At 46.2% G+C, this 18,173-nt stretch overlaps 1 protein-coding gene across 1 annotated transcript in view; it reads right to left on the reverse strand.

The window, feature by feature from the left end:
• Window positions 1-5,661: 5,661 nt before the first annotated feature.
• LOC149346407 (b(0,+)-type amino acid transporter 1-like) overlaps window positions 5,662-18,173 on the reverse strand; it is a 31,821-nt gene continuing 19,309 nt past the window's right edge. The window contains exons 4-7 of the mRNA XM_089585394.1: window positions 14,264-14,524; window positions 11,837-11,962; window positions 11,133-11,229; window positions 5,662-7,495 (exon numbers count right to left, since the gene is read on the reverse strand). Coding sequence (XP_089441520.1) covers window positions 6,601-7,495; window positions 11,133-11,229; window positions 11,837-11,962; window positions 14,264-14,524 — 1,379 coding nt within the window. The 3' untranslated portion in view covers window positions 5,662-6,600. The remainder of the gene's footprint in view (window positions 7,496-11,132; window positions 11,230-11,836; window positions 11,963-14,263; window positions 14,525-18,173) is intronic.

Consider the following 18,173-nt stretch of genomic DNA (forward strand, 5'->3'; position numbering starts at 1 on the left):
TTTAATGTTCAGAATTCATTATACAGCTCTATTCTGGCTTCTGTTTGTGATATGCTCCTCTTCCGGCCTTTCTTGTTCGATAATTTTTCTTCTCCCTAACTGCACATAGGAGCAGACATCACTGACAGACGTCAGTACAGACGTCAGTACAGACGTCAGTCTGCCACTGGGACCGCATTTTCTAGAGATATCTTTCATTTTGTGTTCTTCTGGACCTCGTTCAATATTTGCTGCTCCCATTGACGCAGGCCACGGGAGAAGACGTCACGCTGACCGTGACAGAAACCGCTAATTTCGCTATTTATTTATTTGCGTAAACACGTTCCGCGCCCATTTTTTCCTGTCAGGCCGACGACGTAGAATTACGGGGCACGATGATGTGTTTAATACGCCTGGAGATCTTAATCGGCTCTAGCTCATCCTTGGGGAGAAAGAAACTGAGCGTCAGCTGTGCGAAGAATTTGCGAAGCGTGGTCTGGGTTGCTTATCCAGACTAGATGCGGTGGAAGGGGTGATGCTGGCGGCGGCGCTGAGAACAGACCGACTGTGTCTTTAAGTACTTGTTTGCCTCACCAAAAGCTGTTTACTTCGTTACGCTGAACTCTGGCCTATTTTTGAATGGAGTGCTAGAAAATACCCCTCTTATGCAATTTTGCTTATGATTTGAACCTGTACGGATGCCGGACGTCGTAAAACAGAAAAATATCCCTTATACAGCTACCACACTAACATACCTGCTTCAATGGGAGTACAGCTTATCAAAGCAGCTCTCAGCTCATCCGCATAGCAAAAAAAGAGCCATCTGTTAAGAAGCTCAGATGATAGCCTTCGAGAATACGTGTGTTTCTATGACACCTCTATTTTGAGAAGCGCAGAGTAAAGGTATCCTATCGAATTACGGAATAACCTGCTGTATTTGATGCGTAATGGTAATCCAGGTGTAGCTAGGTTGTTTGTCGCTGCATATACCATACTGAACAAGAGGGTATTCAATCACATGATGCACACAGTGGTGTACTGCTTAGGCTTGCTTGCAAATGGTCTTTTCTTTGCCCTTGACCTCCTTCCAGCTACTCAATGGCTTCGCAAAGAAACTCGCGGCTCTGATCATGATCCTGGCGACGGTAGACCTTAACAGCGACCTCCATCGGCTGCCGGACTGGATGTTCTCCGAGAACCACAATTACACGGCGGCCTTTTCTATAGGCGTCATTGCTACAAGTGACGCTTGCCTCCCATGCTGCCAGACTATGGGCATCCATGTTAATGAATTAACGGGATTCGTACAGACACATACACGATTAGATATCTTGTTCGTTTTGCACTCATCCTCCTTTATCAGTAAGCCGCTGTGGTCGCTGGGTGGTTATGGTGCTCAGCTGCTGAACCGAAAGACGCGAGTTCGATCATGGTCGCGGTGATCACATTTCGATGGAGGCGAAATGTTAGAGGCCCATGTACTGCGCGATGCCAGTGCAGGTGAAAGAACCCCAGGTGGTTGAAATTTTCCGGAGCCCTCCACTACGGCGTTCCTGATATCTTGAGTAGCTTCGGGACGTTAAAACACAAACTATAAAAGTAAACTTTCTTCTTAATAATTTGGCGCTTTGATGACACCCAGCGAATTCTATGACCGACATGACATTCTTTTCCCGCTGATCGTTTCAGTGCTATCGGATAACACTTTGTAGAAAGGACCGACGATACGACTGAATTAAAACATTTTTGCTACATCCTTGCAAATCTTCACTATTCACCGCGAAATGACACTTTAAAATACGCCATATTGTCACGTAGGTAAATATCTTTCCGGGTGAGTCAAGGACGAAGCCCGAAGAACTGGGCACCGCAGCGTTCAGAAAGAACGCCGGAGAGAAAATACGAGCCGCGCACTTCGTCGGAAATCTTTACGGCGCTTTAACGGTGTGAATGCTGGACGTAAGTTAAATTCGATCTCGTTATAATGCAATGAGTTATGTAAAAGGACGCCAATGATCGCCGTTGAAAAAGGCATGCCTCAAACAAACCGCAGCTCATGAAACTTTCATAATAAAGACTTTCTGGCCTGTACACCTACTGCCAGATTTCTTTCATTTTTCACTAAGCCATGCAGAACTCCTACGGGGCAGGGACCTTTGAGTCACTGTCCATTTGGAGCCCTGACTTCGCACGAAAATTTGAGGGCACACTTAAGTTCCGCATTAAGGATATGACGTGATAGCGTAATGGGCTAACTCCCATGTATGTACAATGTTATTCGCTACTTTACATTCATAGATTCCTGGGGGTCCTCATACTTCTCCTGGCGCAGTGGTGCAGCGGTTAAGCGATGCGCCATTGCCCTGCGACGGCACCTGCTCCCGGCGGTCGGCCTTGTGCGACCCAGATTGCTCACCCCAGTGACCGATCACTAACTTAGCTGCCACGCGCCACAGTGGGCAGTTTGCTCACTATCCAGTGGGCAGGTTGTGATGGCGACGCAAGGTCACGTGACCTGGGCGTCCCACCTGCCTTCTACGCTGCTCTCTGGGCACCACCTACTAGAGACATGCTCATGATTTTATTGCGTAAGCAATACTGCGCAGGTTTTGAGCCGTCGCGTAGCTCCCGGTGGCGGCCACGGTTGACCTTTAGCCGTAGCGAGGTCAAACAGATGGAGCGCCGTTGCTATAGCAACCGGTTCGGCCGTGCTCCACCAGGCGGCAGGACCACTGCTACTTAAAAAAAAAAAAAACTGTGTCGAGGCTGGGAATCAAACGAGGGCCTTTGGCATTTGAGGCGTATACGCTACCACTCCGCCACGAAGGCTCAGGGCTTGAGCATGAATAAAGGCTCATATAGTGAATGCATGGGTCTCATAAATAAACTAAAAGAAATTAAAAAAAGACATTAAGAAAATTAAATAAAAATAGAAATCAGAAAAGTAACAAACAAATAAAAAAATGAAAATGATAAACAAGAAATAAAAAATAAAATTAAAACAAAGTAAAATATGAAAAATAAGACAAAAACAACAATACTGCGCCAGGTTTCGAGCCGTCGCGTAGCTCCGGGCGGTGGCCACGGCGGACCTTTAGCCGCAGCGACCGTTTCAGCCGCGCTCCACCAGGCTCCAGGCTGCGTGCGCAATTTGCCCGGTTTAACCAGAGCCAAACCTCAGCTAATTTTTTCGCTCACAGCGCCGAGGCCGGATTGTTTGGGTGACGGGCCTTTCACGCTATCGCGTTAATATCTCCCAGAAGCCATCACATTCACTTTGCTTAGCGCAAACGGCGGGACTAAGGAAAAGATGAAGGCGAACAGCGGCTCCCTAAGCGCCTAAGAAGCTTGCTCAGCTGAGCCGTCGCGTGACTTGCGAATACAAAATGCAGGGGTTTCGAAAGATGCTTGGAAAGTGTTTCGTTGAGTGTGTCACGAACGTCGTGTACGAAATCCAATCTCCTGCGGCTAATCATAGCTCGGCCAGACGGGGCGTGGTGTCAATGACTGACTGAACACACAAAAATTAACTAATAAAATCAAATCAAATCAAACGTGTTTATTTTGCACTCCATAAACAGAAATGCAGGGCACAGGGACAAAAAAGCTTGACACAAGACAGATTGACAAGGCCCCTGCGTCATTACAAATTGCTGGCCTAGAGTGCAACAAAAAGCATCGCTAAGGACTGAAACAACATGACATAATTATCCCAATCAAAACGAAATTAGGTACACAAAAGAATTGCTTCAAAGATTTAGTTGTTATGACCTTGAGGAGGGATCGGTTGCAGACACATTTATTCAAAATGTAGCAAATTTTCATTTTCATTTTCAATGTCATTTTCTTCCAGATAGAGCAAAACTTCAAATTTATCATGCACTGTTTTCCTCTCACATAAATTACTGCACATTGGTTTAAGCCACAACCACACAAACAAATATTCAAACACTGCTCCTTCTTCAAAAGAAAGCACTTCGTTGCATTGCAAATGTGTCCTATTTACATTCATCTGCACCATTGTTCACACGGTATAACATAATAAGCGTCGAAAAAATTTACGAGTTCCGTCTACTGTACTCATACTTATTTTCCGATGAAAAGTTTAAGAGCCTCATAAAATTCCTTTCGCATTTGCAGAAACAGAAAAGTGATTGTCGCACCCGTGGATCTGAGAAATGGCTGATACCACGCAGACGTACAAATTATATGCTACAGTCGCTCACGCACAACTTGCCGTGCTTGCTTAACAAATTACTGTCTGCAAATTTTGACGTAAGCGCATGTAATAGAAAACAGACGCGTGAAATTTTTTTCTCATCCCAGTTTTTGTGCAGCTAATCGTATTCAATGTATTTTCATTGCCTTTATGTTTTTCGTACTGTATACTTTCTTGTGCTGTGTTTTGATGTGTTTCGAATGTGTTCCGATGAGTCAATTTGTGTGAAAGTGTAACTGAACATGTGTTCAGAATTTTGTGTTGGCTATATGCTGCTGCCTTGTACGGGCATCAGGCACCCTCAAGCTGCCAATGGCAGCTTTTTTGCCTGATGACCCCCAACGAGTCGTTGGAAATAAAGTTTTGAATTGAATTGAAAATACGCCTCAAGGTCGGCCGGTTTCATGCTTTATACATTTACATCTTTTGATATTAACTCATTTAGAAGCCTGCTTATACGATTTTCAATGCTGTTCCACTCCTGACCCGTCCTAGAAAACGGAACCAACCATGATTCCCGGTTCCGAAGGGAATATTGCACGTCAGGAGGCCGTTTCAGATTAAACAGCGATAGATATGCCTTATTATCGAATTTCAGGCATGTCTAATGCAGGCAGAAGAGCTTGCGCCTTATTACAAGTGCATTACACGCAGGCATTGTAAACCGCGTGTGTGTGGCGGGAGAAGCCTAGGCAAAAGTGAGGAAAACACCACTCGTGAGCCTTGGAGGAAAAGCGGGACAGAGAGAGAGAGAAATGGACGGAAAGGCAGGGAAGTTAACGAGGCGATGCCCAGTAGGCTACCCTACACTTATGTTAATTTTGCATCTGGTATGATAAATTCCTGCTTGATAGTTTACTATATTGCTAGTGGGGTTGCGCCTGCCCCGGCCTGGAGATGTGCACTGTTCAACCTTCAATCGATCAGTATTCATTTGAGCCAGTGTTCGTCTTCGTCTTATCCTTCATCCTTTAGTTTTGCGCTAAAACAAGATGAATGTGATGTAGGAGTAGCAACATCACGAAATGTTTGCAGCTCAGAGATGCATTAAGAAGAAGATTGAAGCTACTTGCGGAGAGCAGTGAATGAAAAGATTCTTTATTTGCTGCATCGCAACGCTCAGCAGAAGGTTAGCCATGCGATTTAGAAAAGAGGAAGGTCTCGTTTTAAATTCGAACGCACAGCAGAATTTTCACTCTGTACGCGCTGGTTTTCGCTAAGGGCTTGGTGTTAGCGCATGTGAACGAGAAGAGCGAACAACTCGGAATGCTGACATGTGATTTGGCCATCTGTCGCAAATATAGTGAGTGACCACAGAAAAAAAAAAACGTACTAGCAAAGCCGCGCGTGATAACACGCGGTAACGACACGTATTCGTTTTTGGGTTCACTGTCCGCGTGCCCAGCAGCATGCTTTTTATAGAAGCTGTAGCTTTTTTAAAATGAATTAGGTTGCAGTCCACATACACGCAACATCCATAAGAGCATGAATGATGTTTTTTATTAAATAGTGCAGTAATCCAGATGCACGCATCAGACCGAGCGAAACAATGGCCTCTACCTGACTCAGCAAAAACAGTTGGAATCGCGTAGACAGTCAGCTCCGGCCGATGACGCGAAATCTCGACAAGTTCCCCATTTATCACATGTCGAAAAGTCCTTTCGATGTACTTCGATTCGAAATGGCGTTCGCAAACGACACACTCTGTTGTCAGCTCCTGGTCAGCACGTTTGATATTTCGCGACCACAGTTCGCGTCGAGCTGCGTCTTCAGGCGGTCTGAAAAGGGAGGCCATGGCTTTGCACGTTCTGTACCCGCTTCGATCTGCACCCAGGTACAAAACTTGCTCGCGCTTTCGACGCCATGGCAGCACGCAGCGTTATCTACTACACAACACAGGATTAGCACAATATCACAAACTTGAGAGGAAAGAGCCAAATAATAACAGTGCTACACATGCGACACTTCCGAGCTTGTAAACAAGTGCAGTATAAGCGTCTACGCTTGCCCAGACGACGATCTAGTACACAACACAGGAACAGCGCAATATCATGCACTTCATGCGTCAAAATAATCACAGCGGCACACGTGCAAACAAGCGCAGTCTACGCAGCCTAAGCTTGCCCAGTGGACCTCGCCTGCGCTACTGCACCCGTCCGCTCGGCCGCTCGTGGACAACAGCTACTCCACAGAAGAGATTTGGCTTGGGTGAATAATACACATCGGAATTCGACACTTTTCTCAAACAGTCTATAAATCCCTTGGTTGTTGGATGCACACAGACAACGAAATGCACGCACTCAGTTCTACTCACAGTAAACTGTTGGGTACCACAGGCTATTTGCACTGTTCCTTTTTCTGAATGGAACCAGTGGAAATATGAGGATTACGACTGACGAGCACTAAGCACTAGCAAACGGTGAAGTCGTTCGAAACCTTGCGTCCGCCGTGCTTGTCGGGGACAGAGAAGTTTTCTCTGCGTTGCCTTCCAAGAGCTGCATTCGCTTCTCTTGCGCAATAATTAGAGAGACCTTAACATCAACATCATCGTGTAGGCAGGGTTCACAAAGGAAGAGCTTCTGCAAGAAAGGCGACACTTGGATCACTCTCGGAGTAGTGCAGCTGTTGACGCGGAATAAGACGAACGCCACGCTACCGGTGACGATGACGACAACCAGGAATATCAGGATGGAATAGGCCGCAGCCTGCAGGATGTTCAACACCATTGCGACGAAGTTCATAGTGAAGGTGAGGAAGATTACGAGGTAGGGAACCTTTATGGGTCTCGCAGCGTTCTTCATTGTGAACCGAAGCCTAAGCAGGGCCAAAATAGTCAAGACGCTAGTGGCGGTTACCAGAAGCATCATACTGTTCACCACCGATTCGACGGAACCAATCGCAGTAAAAGCGGTGCCTAAGATGCCTCGAACCAGCAGCGAGATGACTGGAACCGACGACTTGATGGAGACCATAGATAAGGCTTTAGGCAGATGGCCTTTTCTAGCGGCTGCGAAGCCAATCCTGCTGCGACTGAAGTAGCCAACCGATAACGTTCCGAACGTGGTCACGGAGGCCAAAAGAGGTATAATCACAGATCCAGCCATGCCCCAGGTCTCTATGGCGAAGGTTAGGGCCGCAGTATCGGAGGCTGAGAATGCTGCAGGTTCTAGGACCACGAAGTAGGCCAAGTTGGTGAGGATGAATAATACCATAACCGTTACGACGCCGACGATAAGCGCCCGGGGAATATTTTTCGATGGGTTCTTGATTTCTTCGCCCATGCAACAGAGCATGTACCTGCAGAGGAAAATGGAAAAAAGGGCAAAAATATTTAGCTCATAATAGTAGGATAAACCGGGACTATCGCGTAAATGTAAAGTGTTAGCAATACATAGCGACCGTCACACGAAAATTCAAGACATATGGCGGAATCATACATAGCTGATGCAAGATTTGTTGATGATGAGTTGATGATGAGTAATGCGAAGCACTGACGCCTCCTCGCCGCCTCTGATTGCTCCTCTTTGCGTATAGCTGTATGTGAATTGTAACGTCTTGTCTGACAGTCTAATCACATAATCAACCTGAAACCACATTTAATGCACCTTACTATAGGATTAATTCGCATTTAATTCCCAATTACAGTCGATCCCGGATATATAGAACCCGGATATATCGAATTATTGCCTATATCGAACAGATGTAGAATCCCGTTGGGAATCTCATGCAAAAGTATAGCAAATTTGTTTACGTTTATCGAACTCCTGTGCACCCTATATTTGATATATCGAACTCTGTGCCATGCCGAGCCCCCGCAAGTGCGCTTCTCCCAGTATGTGCCACCCTGGAAGTGGGCTTCTTCCACTAGCGCGCGCTCCTGCAAATGGGCTTCTCCTAATAAGAGTTCACGTGGCGCTGGCCTTGGACAGCTGCGCTCTTAGTCACGTGATGGGAACTTTGTGGGGGGTGTGAAAGGAAATGGGAATGGCCATAAGGAGCTGGGAAGAGGGAAACCGTGCTGGCCGCAGGCCCGCAGACGCCTAATTTCTGATGCTCACATCGTGGCTGACATCATCGATACCGAGGAAGCGGACCCGAGCAGTGACGAAGATTGTGCGAAGAGGCCCAGCCGCCATGCACTGCGGCTGAACTTGCATCCGCATTCAGCGTCATTCGTCGCTGTTGTGGCGCAATGGAGGGCACTGGACTTTCTCATTTGGATACTATCAACAATCTTGAGGACAGCTTAATGAACTGCATGGTGCAGAGGAAGAGGCAAGCAAAGCTCACTGACTTTTTTCTTGCGAAATAAAGCGCGCTGATCGCGGAGTTGTGCTTTCGTTTTTGTGGACTTAAGAGGAGTAAATCGGGAAGTTCCCACTTGCTACGATCCCGGGAAATTGTCCGAGATTTGCGCAATTTTAAAATAAGCGTCTAATAGGCATATTTTATATTTCGAATTATTGATATATCGAACTTTTTCGCGATCCCCTTCGAGTTCGATATATCCGGGATCGACTGTATTAAGTTTCATTCACTCTTAATTTAATTCGCAATGTTCACACAATTAATATATTTAATTCACACCTAATTAATTAAATTCTGAATCGATCCAGTTATACCACGCCTAATTCGCAATTAATTCAGAAATGACTCACTCCAATTGACCTCTAATTCATTCTAATGCATCATTAAGTCACATTATACCCTCATTAATCCACCCTAATTTTTAATTACTTCACCATAATTCACTGCAATGCGCCTTAATTTATCTTCATTTACTACTGGCGTTTCTACAATTTGTTATTATTGATTAGATTTCGATTAACTCCAAAGCCCCATCGTTTCACCTCGGCATTCATTTCGGGCAATAAAATTTCGCGGCGCGCATTGGCTTCTCCCACGTTTCCGGTCATGGGAGCCAATCACGTGGTCACCTGGCACCGCACTTCCGACGATTAAAATATCGCGCCACTCCCGGCCCGACCACGCCCACTTTTGGTCACTTTTTGGCTGTAATGAATTAATACCTGTGCTAAACGGGAACGTTCGAATGACATTCGAGAATTGGAGTGAGATTCGGACTCGACGGACTCCCGCGGTGCTACACGACACTTTTCAAACGCATTCGAAAGCCTCAGCTCGTTTTCAGTGTACAACGACGGCGGCGGTCACACTAGTCCGACAATGACAACAGCAGGATGTGATTATAGTGAAATATCTAGTTTACTATAATATCATTGTAGTGGGATGAGTTTTTCAGACCAACGACACCGACGGATCCGATCGGCGGACGGCCAGCCTTGTCGGCGGCTGAGCGAAATCACGGTCATTAGGCGGTGGCGTGAATATGTTCACGCTTTTAAATCAGTGAAACGAGCGGCTATATTTCAAATGTGCACAGCCCAACACTCACAAGCGATAAGCTCTTGCCAAAACAATTTCAGTCGACGGCGACTCCCATCTCTTCCGCGACGACTAGGCCTCGCGAATCCGCCAGGTTGGATCAGTGACTGCGGCGGTTGTGAAGAGCGAAGCACAAGCTTTATCGAATGCAAACTGTCGCCAAGTGTAGTTTCGGGACCTGAAATCAACTATTGCTTACATCGCAGGGCACGCGTACGATGAACGGGAAACGCCGGTGTGACCCAGACTGCCGAGCTGTGCTTTGCGGCCAGCAGCTGTCGTCGACGTCGCTAGCTTGTGGGTAACAAGTTAGGCCGTTTCAGTTAAAGCGAACGGTCGCCAGGCATACTCCTGGATAAAGTAGCTTAAAATAAAGTACTGGTAACGTCGGAGAAAGCCGGGACAAATAGCGAGAAGCGTCGATCCTGCGCGATGCCAACAACCCGGCTGCGAAGTGTTTCTCAGGCTTGCGATCGCATCATCGCTTCGCAAACATTGTCGCACTGCTCAAACAAGCCCGGGTACAACCGGCAAAAAAGAAAACAGATTTGCTTAATAGAACTAAAGCGCACATTGCGTTTTATGTCATGAAAAGAGCACTAGCTGTTCGTACGCAGCGATGTAAACAACAGTATGAGTACAGTCGTTCTCATCGGCGCACTCCTGGGGAAATTTCATGCTGACGCGGTTAATATTCATTCTTCATCTTCAAGCATACCCTCAGACAGAACACGAGCTATTTACTAAACAAACAGCAGAAAAAAGCGAGCAGAAGGTCTCGTAATGAACAGCCACAGAGCCGAAAACAGTCGCTCGGCAGTGGGCGGGGAGAAGCGATGGCAGCGGCGACGGCTATTGGTCTGTTACGGCTCTGTCCGCGTTTCGAAGGCATTCTAAAATCTGGAATGTCTCCGCGGAGCTCCGTCGACTCGAATGTCATCTGAACCGAATGCCGTTGAAAAACTTCGCGTAGCAGCGTTAGTTCGGCAGTCGAGTCGGATGAGATTCGGTTGGAAGACATTCGAAACGCCCGTGTAGCAGGGGTATAACTAATGATTCGGCCAGCACCAAAATTTTTGCGCAGCATCCTCACATCATCCTCCTTCGATTATGACCATTGAGACGATATCTCTGTATAGTTTCCCAAAATCGCCGCGGACACGGTTTTGGATGTCAGAAAGCCGCCGACGTAGCCTAGTAATGCTTACGCAATAACAGAAGTGGCATATCATTGGATTTGAATTAGAGTAGAATTGCTATGCTCTTGCATTACTCACGCGTGGGTTGAAGAGGACGCACTTATTTGGTTTTGCTAGTAGCTAGTAAGTCAGCTCCTTGGTATCATGCAGGGCAAAAAATGAAATCAATGATTAATTACTTCGAGCATCCAACACACAATATACGTGCGCGAAATCTCTGTGCAATTACATTGCGTCATTTCGAAGTTGATCTCAAATTCAACGTGCATCGGCATATCTGCGAAAAAAAGTATGTGTTTGGTTGCACTAGAAACTTCTGAAGAACCTACCCTCCATTCATGGTCATGAGGGCCGCAAGGAAGGCCTCGGTCAGCCCTCTAATCGAGAAGTCAGTGCTGAAGAACGGGCCTTTGAGATTATTCGCTCCTGAAAATAAAACAAAACAAAAAAAGCTAGAACAAGCTTAACGGTCGCTGATCTCTTTAGCGTGAAGAAGAAAAAAGTTTTTGCCTCTTCACCGGAAAGTTTCTTTTAGAATTTTAATTATCGAAAATAAAGCTACAAGTTTTCCCAATAAAGTCGAGGTGTTTACATAATTACCATGTGTGTTCATGATTTTTATCTTGGTATGTCAGAACTGTGCATAAGGGCAGGGTTACTAAACAGAATCAAAGTATAATGACTTCAATGTGCTGAAAGTTGAAAGCCGAAGAAAGTTTCACTTGCATATGTCGCCCTCTGTGTAAGTTTCCGCTGTAGTTTAGTTAAAGGAGAACTATATTTCAAACCGTTTTATTGTTGAGTTCCCCAGTTTGTATTTAGCAAAGCAGCTTCCATTAGTGACGCGCACTCCTGACAGACGACTTTCCTCCGCTACCAATATAATTATTCATGCCGAGTGCTGCAGTACTGTTCATATTTTTCGAGAGCATTACGGGTAAAGCCGTATGTGCGTCTTCATTGTAGCTATCTTTAAATGCATGCGTTAATTTTGATAGATTGATGGCAAAATGGTTATTCGGGTCCTGCTTACCGGTTGCAGCTGCTGCAATTCCTGTGCCGATGACAGATAGCAGCATCAGTACCTTCGTTAGAAAGAGAACGTTCTGCAGCTTCGTTGAAATGCCGAGCGATATGCCGTTTAGAGCAGTTGCCAGTGCTGCGACGAAATAGAGAAAGAGGCTGGCGCGATATGTTGCAGTTGTCGACTCAGATTTCAGGGAACAAATGTCACACAAGGAAAAGTACGAGAATGCGCCTGAGCAGCCAAATGCTTCGGTTTCAAATAGCTTCAAAGCCGACAGCCGCCGAAATTGTTTAGGAGCTTTCCACTCCGCGTACCGTCTTTGCGTTGATTTACTACTCAGCGTGGTTTGCTTCTAGACTCTAGGCTTCTCGGTTGCATAGTGGAGCACTTATGCCACCCTCCCGACTCTAAATCTCGGTAGCTAAGGCCCTTGTCCTCCCCTTTCAAGACCCTTTGATATTTAAGGAAACCGTGAGGGTTCCACTATACTAGTGACACAGCAAACTTTGTCGCCTGCTTGCCTGGGCAAAGACGGTACTTACCAAACATATTTCAGAGTATATATACTTACGACTATATATTTTCGAATGTGCCTGGATCCGCAGTACTACATAAACTGACTGAAAAGATGCCGCAGGCCAACGAACAAGGAGTAAATTAGCAGTCAGCCTTGAATACCATCAAGGCTACTATACCATTTGCCGCATTGCAGGAATAGCTATGAAAAAAATTCTCTCTGCAGCTTGTGCTAGGTTAAAAGTGACATTTACACAGCTGTCAGCCGACTCAGCACAGATGTATAGCAGCGCCCCGGGGGATATGAGCAGCCTTCGAAATTGGTCATCATGCCACGAGATGCCATTACGCGTGTCGACCTCGAAACGCTTTCAGCTGCACTGAATTATTTTAAAGGTAGTTTGACCTGATAGTCCACATGTAGCGCCAAGCAGTTTGTACACTATCCACCTTAATTATGTTTTGAACCGAAAGACATAAGTTGTGCGGTGCTCTAGATCGCCTCGATCATCGCCCTCTGACGGAGTGTACTATCCTCGGTCCGTGGCCGCAACAGCGGACGACCTTCAAGCCCTACTAAGCTGTTTCCATACCTAGGCATCGTGCTTGTGTGACCGATTGTGGTTGTGCTTCTCACCCCTTCCTTTTCCCCGTTTATACACCCTCTTTCCTTTCCTCCAGTGCAGAGTAGGCAACAGGAACACCCCTCTGGTTAACTTCGGCGCAGTTGAGGTGTCCAGAAAGTAGTGAGACACTTACTGTGCCTTTTTATTCATTACAACATGTTTTATGGACGCGCAGATATTTTTCTGCCAGGAAGACACAAAATTCAGCGCGTACCACATGATGACGTGGCCACCCTAGCAGACCAGATACGATCAAGCACCGCTGCGCAACATGCCATCGCTGCATACGGTAGTGGGAGCGATGTGCTTGGAGTAGTCTAAGAGAAGTTGACGGACTGACGACGCGTCGCTCTGAAGGCTATGAAGACGACCGACTAGAAGTTGCCTCTGCACCAACGCCACCACTCCTCCTCCTCATTTCCCAACAGCGGCCAAGTGCGATCCATCCCTTGTAGTAAAAACTTCATTCATTCATTCATTCATTCATTCATTCATTCATTCATTCATTCATTCATTCATTCATTCATTCATTCATTCATTCATTCATTCATTCAAGTTGGTACAGCGCCCATGAAGCATTAGATGATTAACGACATATAATATCACACGCAAAGAAGATGTTGGGAACATGCCAGAAAGGTACCACATCATACGGCCGCTTTTTTTTGCATCCGGTTAACTGGCCTGCCTTTCTTTCTCCTCATTCTCTGCACATGAAAAGCCACCACTGTGCAGCGAAGCAGACCTTAACCACAAAATGTTTTTCTCTGAATATTTAGTTCTCTTCCGGATTCGTTATTGCGGACGATTCGCTTTATGGACAGTGTCCATTTTGTCATACGGCGTCCATTTTAACGAGGCATGACCGTATTCAGGAGGACGGCTTTGCCGGGTACAGAGGACATCAGAGGCCAAAGGCTGTTCATTACATAAGCGTTGTCCTGTTTTTGGCGACTTCGCCGAACGCCTTGTCGCAATACCCACTTGAGAGAACTAGCCTCTTTACCATTATCGTGCATTACTTAACCTCACGCCGCCGCGATGGCTCAGTGGTTATTGCGCCCGGCTGCTGGCCCAAAAGACGCGGGTTCGATACCGGCCGCGGTGGACACATTTCGATGGAGGCGAAATTCTAGAGTCCGGTGTACTGTGCGATGCCAGTACACATTAAAGAACCCCAAGCGGTCGAAATTTCCGGAGCCCTTCACTACGGCGTGCCTCATAGCCTGAGACACTTTGGGACGTTAAACCCCAGTAAACCAAACCAAACTTTAGCTCACGTCACACTCACTGGAGAATGCTGTAGCAACCAGAACAGTCGCGCCGTAGGGAGCCTCGCACGTTTTGTAGACAAGGCGGAGCGTGTAGCTGGCGAAGGTCAGTGCCTGCAGGGCCGCGCTCAGGGGGTCTGTGACGAGGACGCGTATCCAGGCGACCATGAAGACCACGTAGTCGCCGGGTCTGCCGAGGCGGTCGGCCGCTGCGCAGATGTACGCGTATTCGCCGCCGGATGTGGGCAGCAGCGCCCCCAGCTCAGCCATACAGAGAGCATCTGCAAAAAGGACACACCCGGAGAAAGGCAGTGGTGCGATAATATTTGAGGTTTTCAGGCGCGATACATACAGGAAGAGTGCTGTGAGCAGGCTTCAGCCAGTGTTTTGCAGAATATTGTGCAGTTTCGTCCCGCGGACTCCCTGTCACCCCAAAAGGCAGGCAGTCAAGCAAACAAGTTTTGAGAAAAACAATGAAGAGAGTGTAATCTTCATAAAGGCAAGGTAAAAAGCTCACTCTTAGTCTGGTTTGGCTTGCCGTTTATGAGTGGAGGGCAGCGAGCGTGGAGCATGATGGTTGTAACATATGTCGATTATAATAAAGACAGGATGTATCAAACACGCACTTTGTGCATGAAGTCTCTAACGAGCAGTGACCACTGGGCTGGTTCATAGATTATTGTGAAGTCCCGGGCCGCTTATAAAGCGACGCGACAGAAATAAGCATTGCAGGAGTGCACCAGCCGCGATCCAATACTTTTAATATCGATGTTGTTGCGACCTTTTATTGCACATTAGTTGGTCGGTAAAGGACATGCATGTCGATTTTCTTTGTTTATCTGATTTCAGTATTTATACTGATACAAAATGAAGGCAGCCTTTCGGTATCCCCATCTATGGAGTGGGCATATTGCCACGTATAATTGTAGTGTCCGTTAGTTCGCGCTCAAGGCCGCAGCAAAGGGCTGTTATCATTTTTGTTCGTGACGCGAGAAGCGACCGGTCTAATCTCGATTGATCGCAGCCATGAACAGCTCCATCTACGTTTTTCCAGATTATTGTAGATGATCATGTCTTCTTATCTCGAAGTTTCCATGCCGGCTTTAAATTGTGCGATGCCGCGAGCGGCGGGCATTCGTAGTTCGACGACTGACGAGCACGTTTGTTGCTTACGCCGCCGCCGAGTGATTCAGTTCTTTTGCGGGCGCAAGTCAGCCCAAATAAAGAGCTTGCTTTCCAGGTCTTGTTGGTGTGTTCCTGACCACTGGACTGCCGTCATTACAACGTGACGATATATAGTTCTGTAGTTTCCGGAAACGTAATGTCTCAGGGGGTAACAGGTAGTGTTCTGAAACGCTGGGACATAACCTCTGAATTATTTCGACAGCTCGAACAAATGCTAAGACAAACAAGATATATATATATATAATTTGACTAACTCTAGTCAAAACTCGCTAGGTTCACAGATTCTCCAATGAAACTCTACGGCCTAAATGATCCCCAAATGTTAATAGCATAACTTTTAATGTGGAAGACATAATCGTCCTCGACACTGCTAAATTTGACAGCTCATTAGCAAGATTTCTTTGTAGCAGTTTTCTTAGACAAGTTTCTGCTCATAACCTGTGCGACAAATTTGTCAAAATGTGTGATAACATTAGAAAATGCTTACAGAAAGTTTTAAGTGTAAAATATAGTAATCGTTGCCTTACAACGTTAATTATATAAGAACCATGAAAAAAAAAAGGATGCGCTATGGGCTTGCTGCAAACGTTTCCCTAACAATTCAGTCTCCAAGGGTACATTCACGTCTCTTAGAAATAAGTTTACTACAGTGCTGTGGGCTTCAAACCGTCGTCACTTGAACGAGAAGTGCACTGACAATAGGCAATGTTATAGGAAGACGCTGTACACTTAGTCATCTATTTGGAAAGAAATACAAGCCGGGAATTGAAAATGTGATTAGTGAATATTTCGGTGACTGCAGCTACCGTGCAGCTGTGCGATGTCAGAGCACGTTAAGGAACCCCAGGTGGTCGAATTTTCCGGAGCCCTTCACTACGGCGTCCCTCATAGCCTCAGTCGCTTTGGGACGTTAAACCCCAATAACCAAACCATTCAGTTTTAAGTTTAAGAACGCACCATGAGTTAACTTTTTGAATGAGCTTCAGTGTAATTTGCCAGCGTTTATCGTCTCATGCATGCGGACCTTATGTAAGGACACATATTTATGCTGCTAGAAAATTCTTTTATTCGCTTGCAGCCGGTTACTACTCATGTGGGAACACAAAAAGGTTCTGAACACGTTTCAAAGATCGCACTTGCAGTCCATGTTTCCAGAAAAGGTCAGCTCTAATGTAGGGCATGCTTGTTAGAAGTAATTGGATATCTGTGAAAAGCAAAAATAATTGCTGATCATTGTGTTGTGCTCTCTGAGTATAAAAAAAATTATTGGCGCAAAGAACTCGTGTGCAATATCAGCTCATTTCACTTCCCTTTTTTTTGTCCGGTTATGGACCGTACGTACGGGAAAGAACGTGTTACTCCAAATGAGGGTACTGTATGAAAGGTGTAGCAGAGTAATACTGGCTGTAGGGCTGCTTGGTCAGAGTGTGGGAAAAAAAATTCAGAGTACCGCATTCGTTTCGCTTTTGCCGCCGATCGAGGAACGTATATGGCTGCTGAAGCCCTGCGTTGCGAGGATAGATGGAACGAGCCTTTGCAGGTAAACTGCATTGAGTGGTGTCCTTCCAACGCCTCTGGGCTGTTTTCTCGGACCTGCATATGTGCCCAAGGTGCTGCTGTTTCGTGTAAGTGTTAACTATATCGTCGGTTTCAAACGTACCAGCTACGCAATGATTTCAATTATCACTAAAAATAACCACGTTCTGAAGGCAGATATGCATGGGTTCACAAAGGTGATTGTTGTACTGAAAGAAGAAAATAAGCAGTGAAAGACATGTGGTTTCCAAATCCGGAGGCATGGAGAGGAGGAATGTCTAGCAAAGCTTCCAGTGACTCTAGTGCAGTGTCATGTGCAGCGTCATCTAAACTAACGAACCCGCGTATGCACGGTGTAGTCTATTTTGACGTCCAGACTGGCGCAGTGCAGCAGTCTCGATACCTTGAGTGCACCGCCAGGTTGCACTCGCATGCTGTGCGGCAAGGTTCGGAACCCGGAGGAGGGGGCTAAGTCACGTCTGCTACCGATAGTACCACGTGAATGCGGAAACTAAACGCATAACGATGAATAACAAGGACGTAAAGAAAAACACAGGTTCGAGCCAACGAAAATGAACAGAAAAGATTTTTACCCTCTTTATGTGCTTTAAACTGCTGTTTAAATTATTCAGTTATCTATCCATTCAGGGTACAGAATAAATGCAGTCACTGTACCGCCTTTGGCTTGGAATTTCCATGCGCCTGATATATTTCCCGCCTATGCTACTACCCACAGTGCCGACTAAAAGCCATTTTTTTAGGACAGACAGCGGTACTGGCTCTATTGTATTGCACTACATTTTACTTCAGTTTATAAAAAAATCTATGGGGCTACTTAAGTCGCCTTAAAAGTAGAATGCGATAGCTTTAGTCCTTACATCTGTCGCAGCTTCTGTTGCAACTTCTGTGGGTTTCCATCAACTGTCACATCGGACTGCTGGCTGCAGTAGCACGCATCCGTTGTGCGGCGCTGATAACCCGCGGGGCAGGTCTTGATGACATCACAAGGTCACGTGTCCTCTTTCCCCAGTCGTCAATTTATTGCCATAGTGACCAGGTTGTGAAGGCCTCACAAGGTCTAGGTCACGTGACCTGCCTGAACAAATAAGCGAATGTTGGTGACATTGAGCGGCGGATTTTCCTCCTGACATGAACTTTAATGGCATCGCATTAAAAATGAAAGACGTGGCTCTTGAAAGCCCTTATTTA

The sequence above is a fragment of the Amblyomma mixtum genome, chromosome 4 (assembly GCF_055824585.1).
Source record: "Amblyomma mixtum isolate Tamu chromosome 4, ASM5582458v1, whole genome shotgun sequence".
NCBI classification, from domain to species: domain Eukaryota; kingdom Metazoa; phylum Arthropoda; class Arachnida; order Ixodida; family Ixodidae; genus Amblyomma; species Amblyomma mixtum.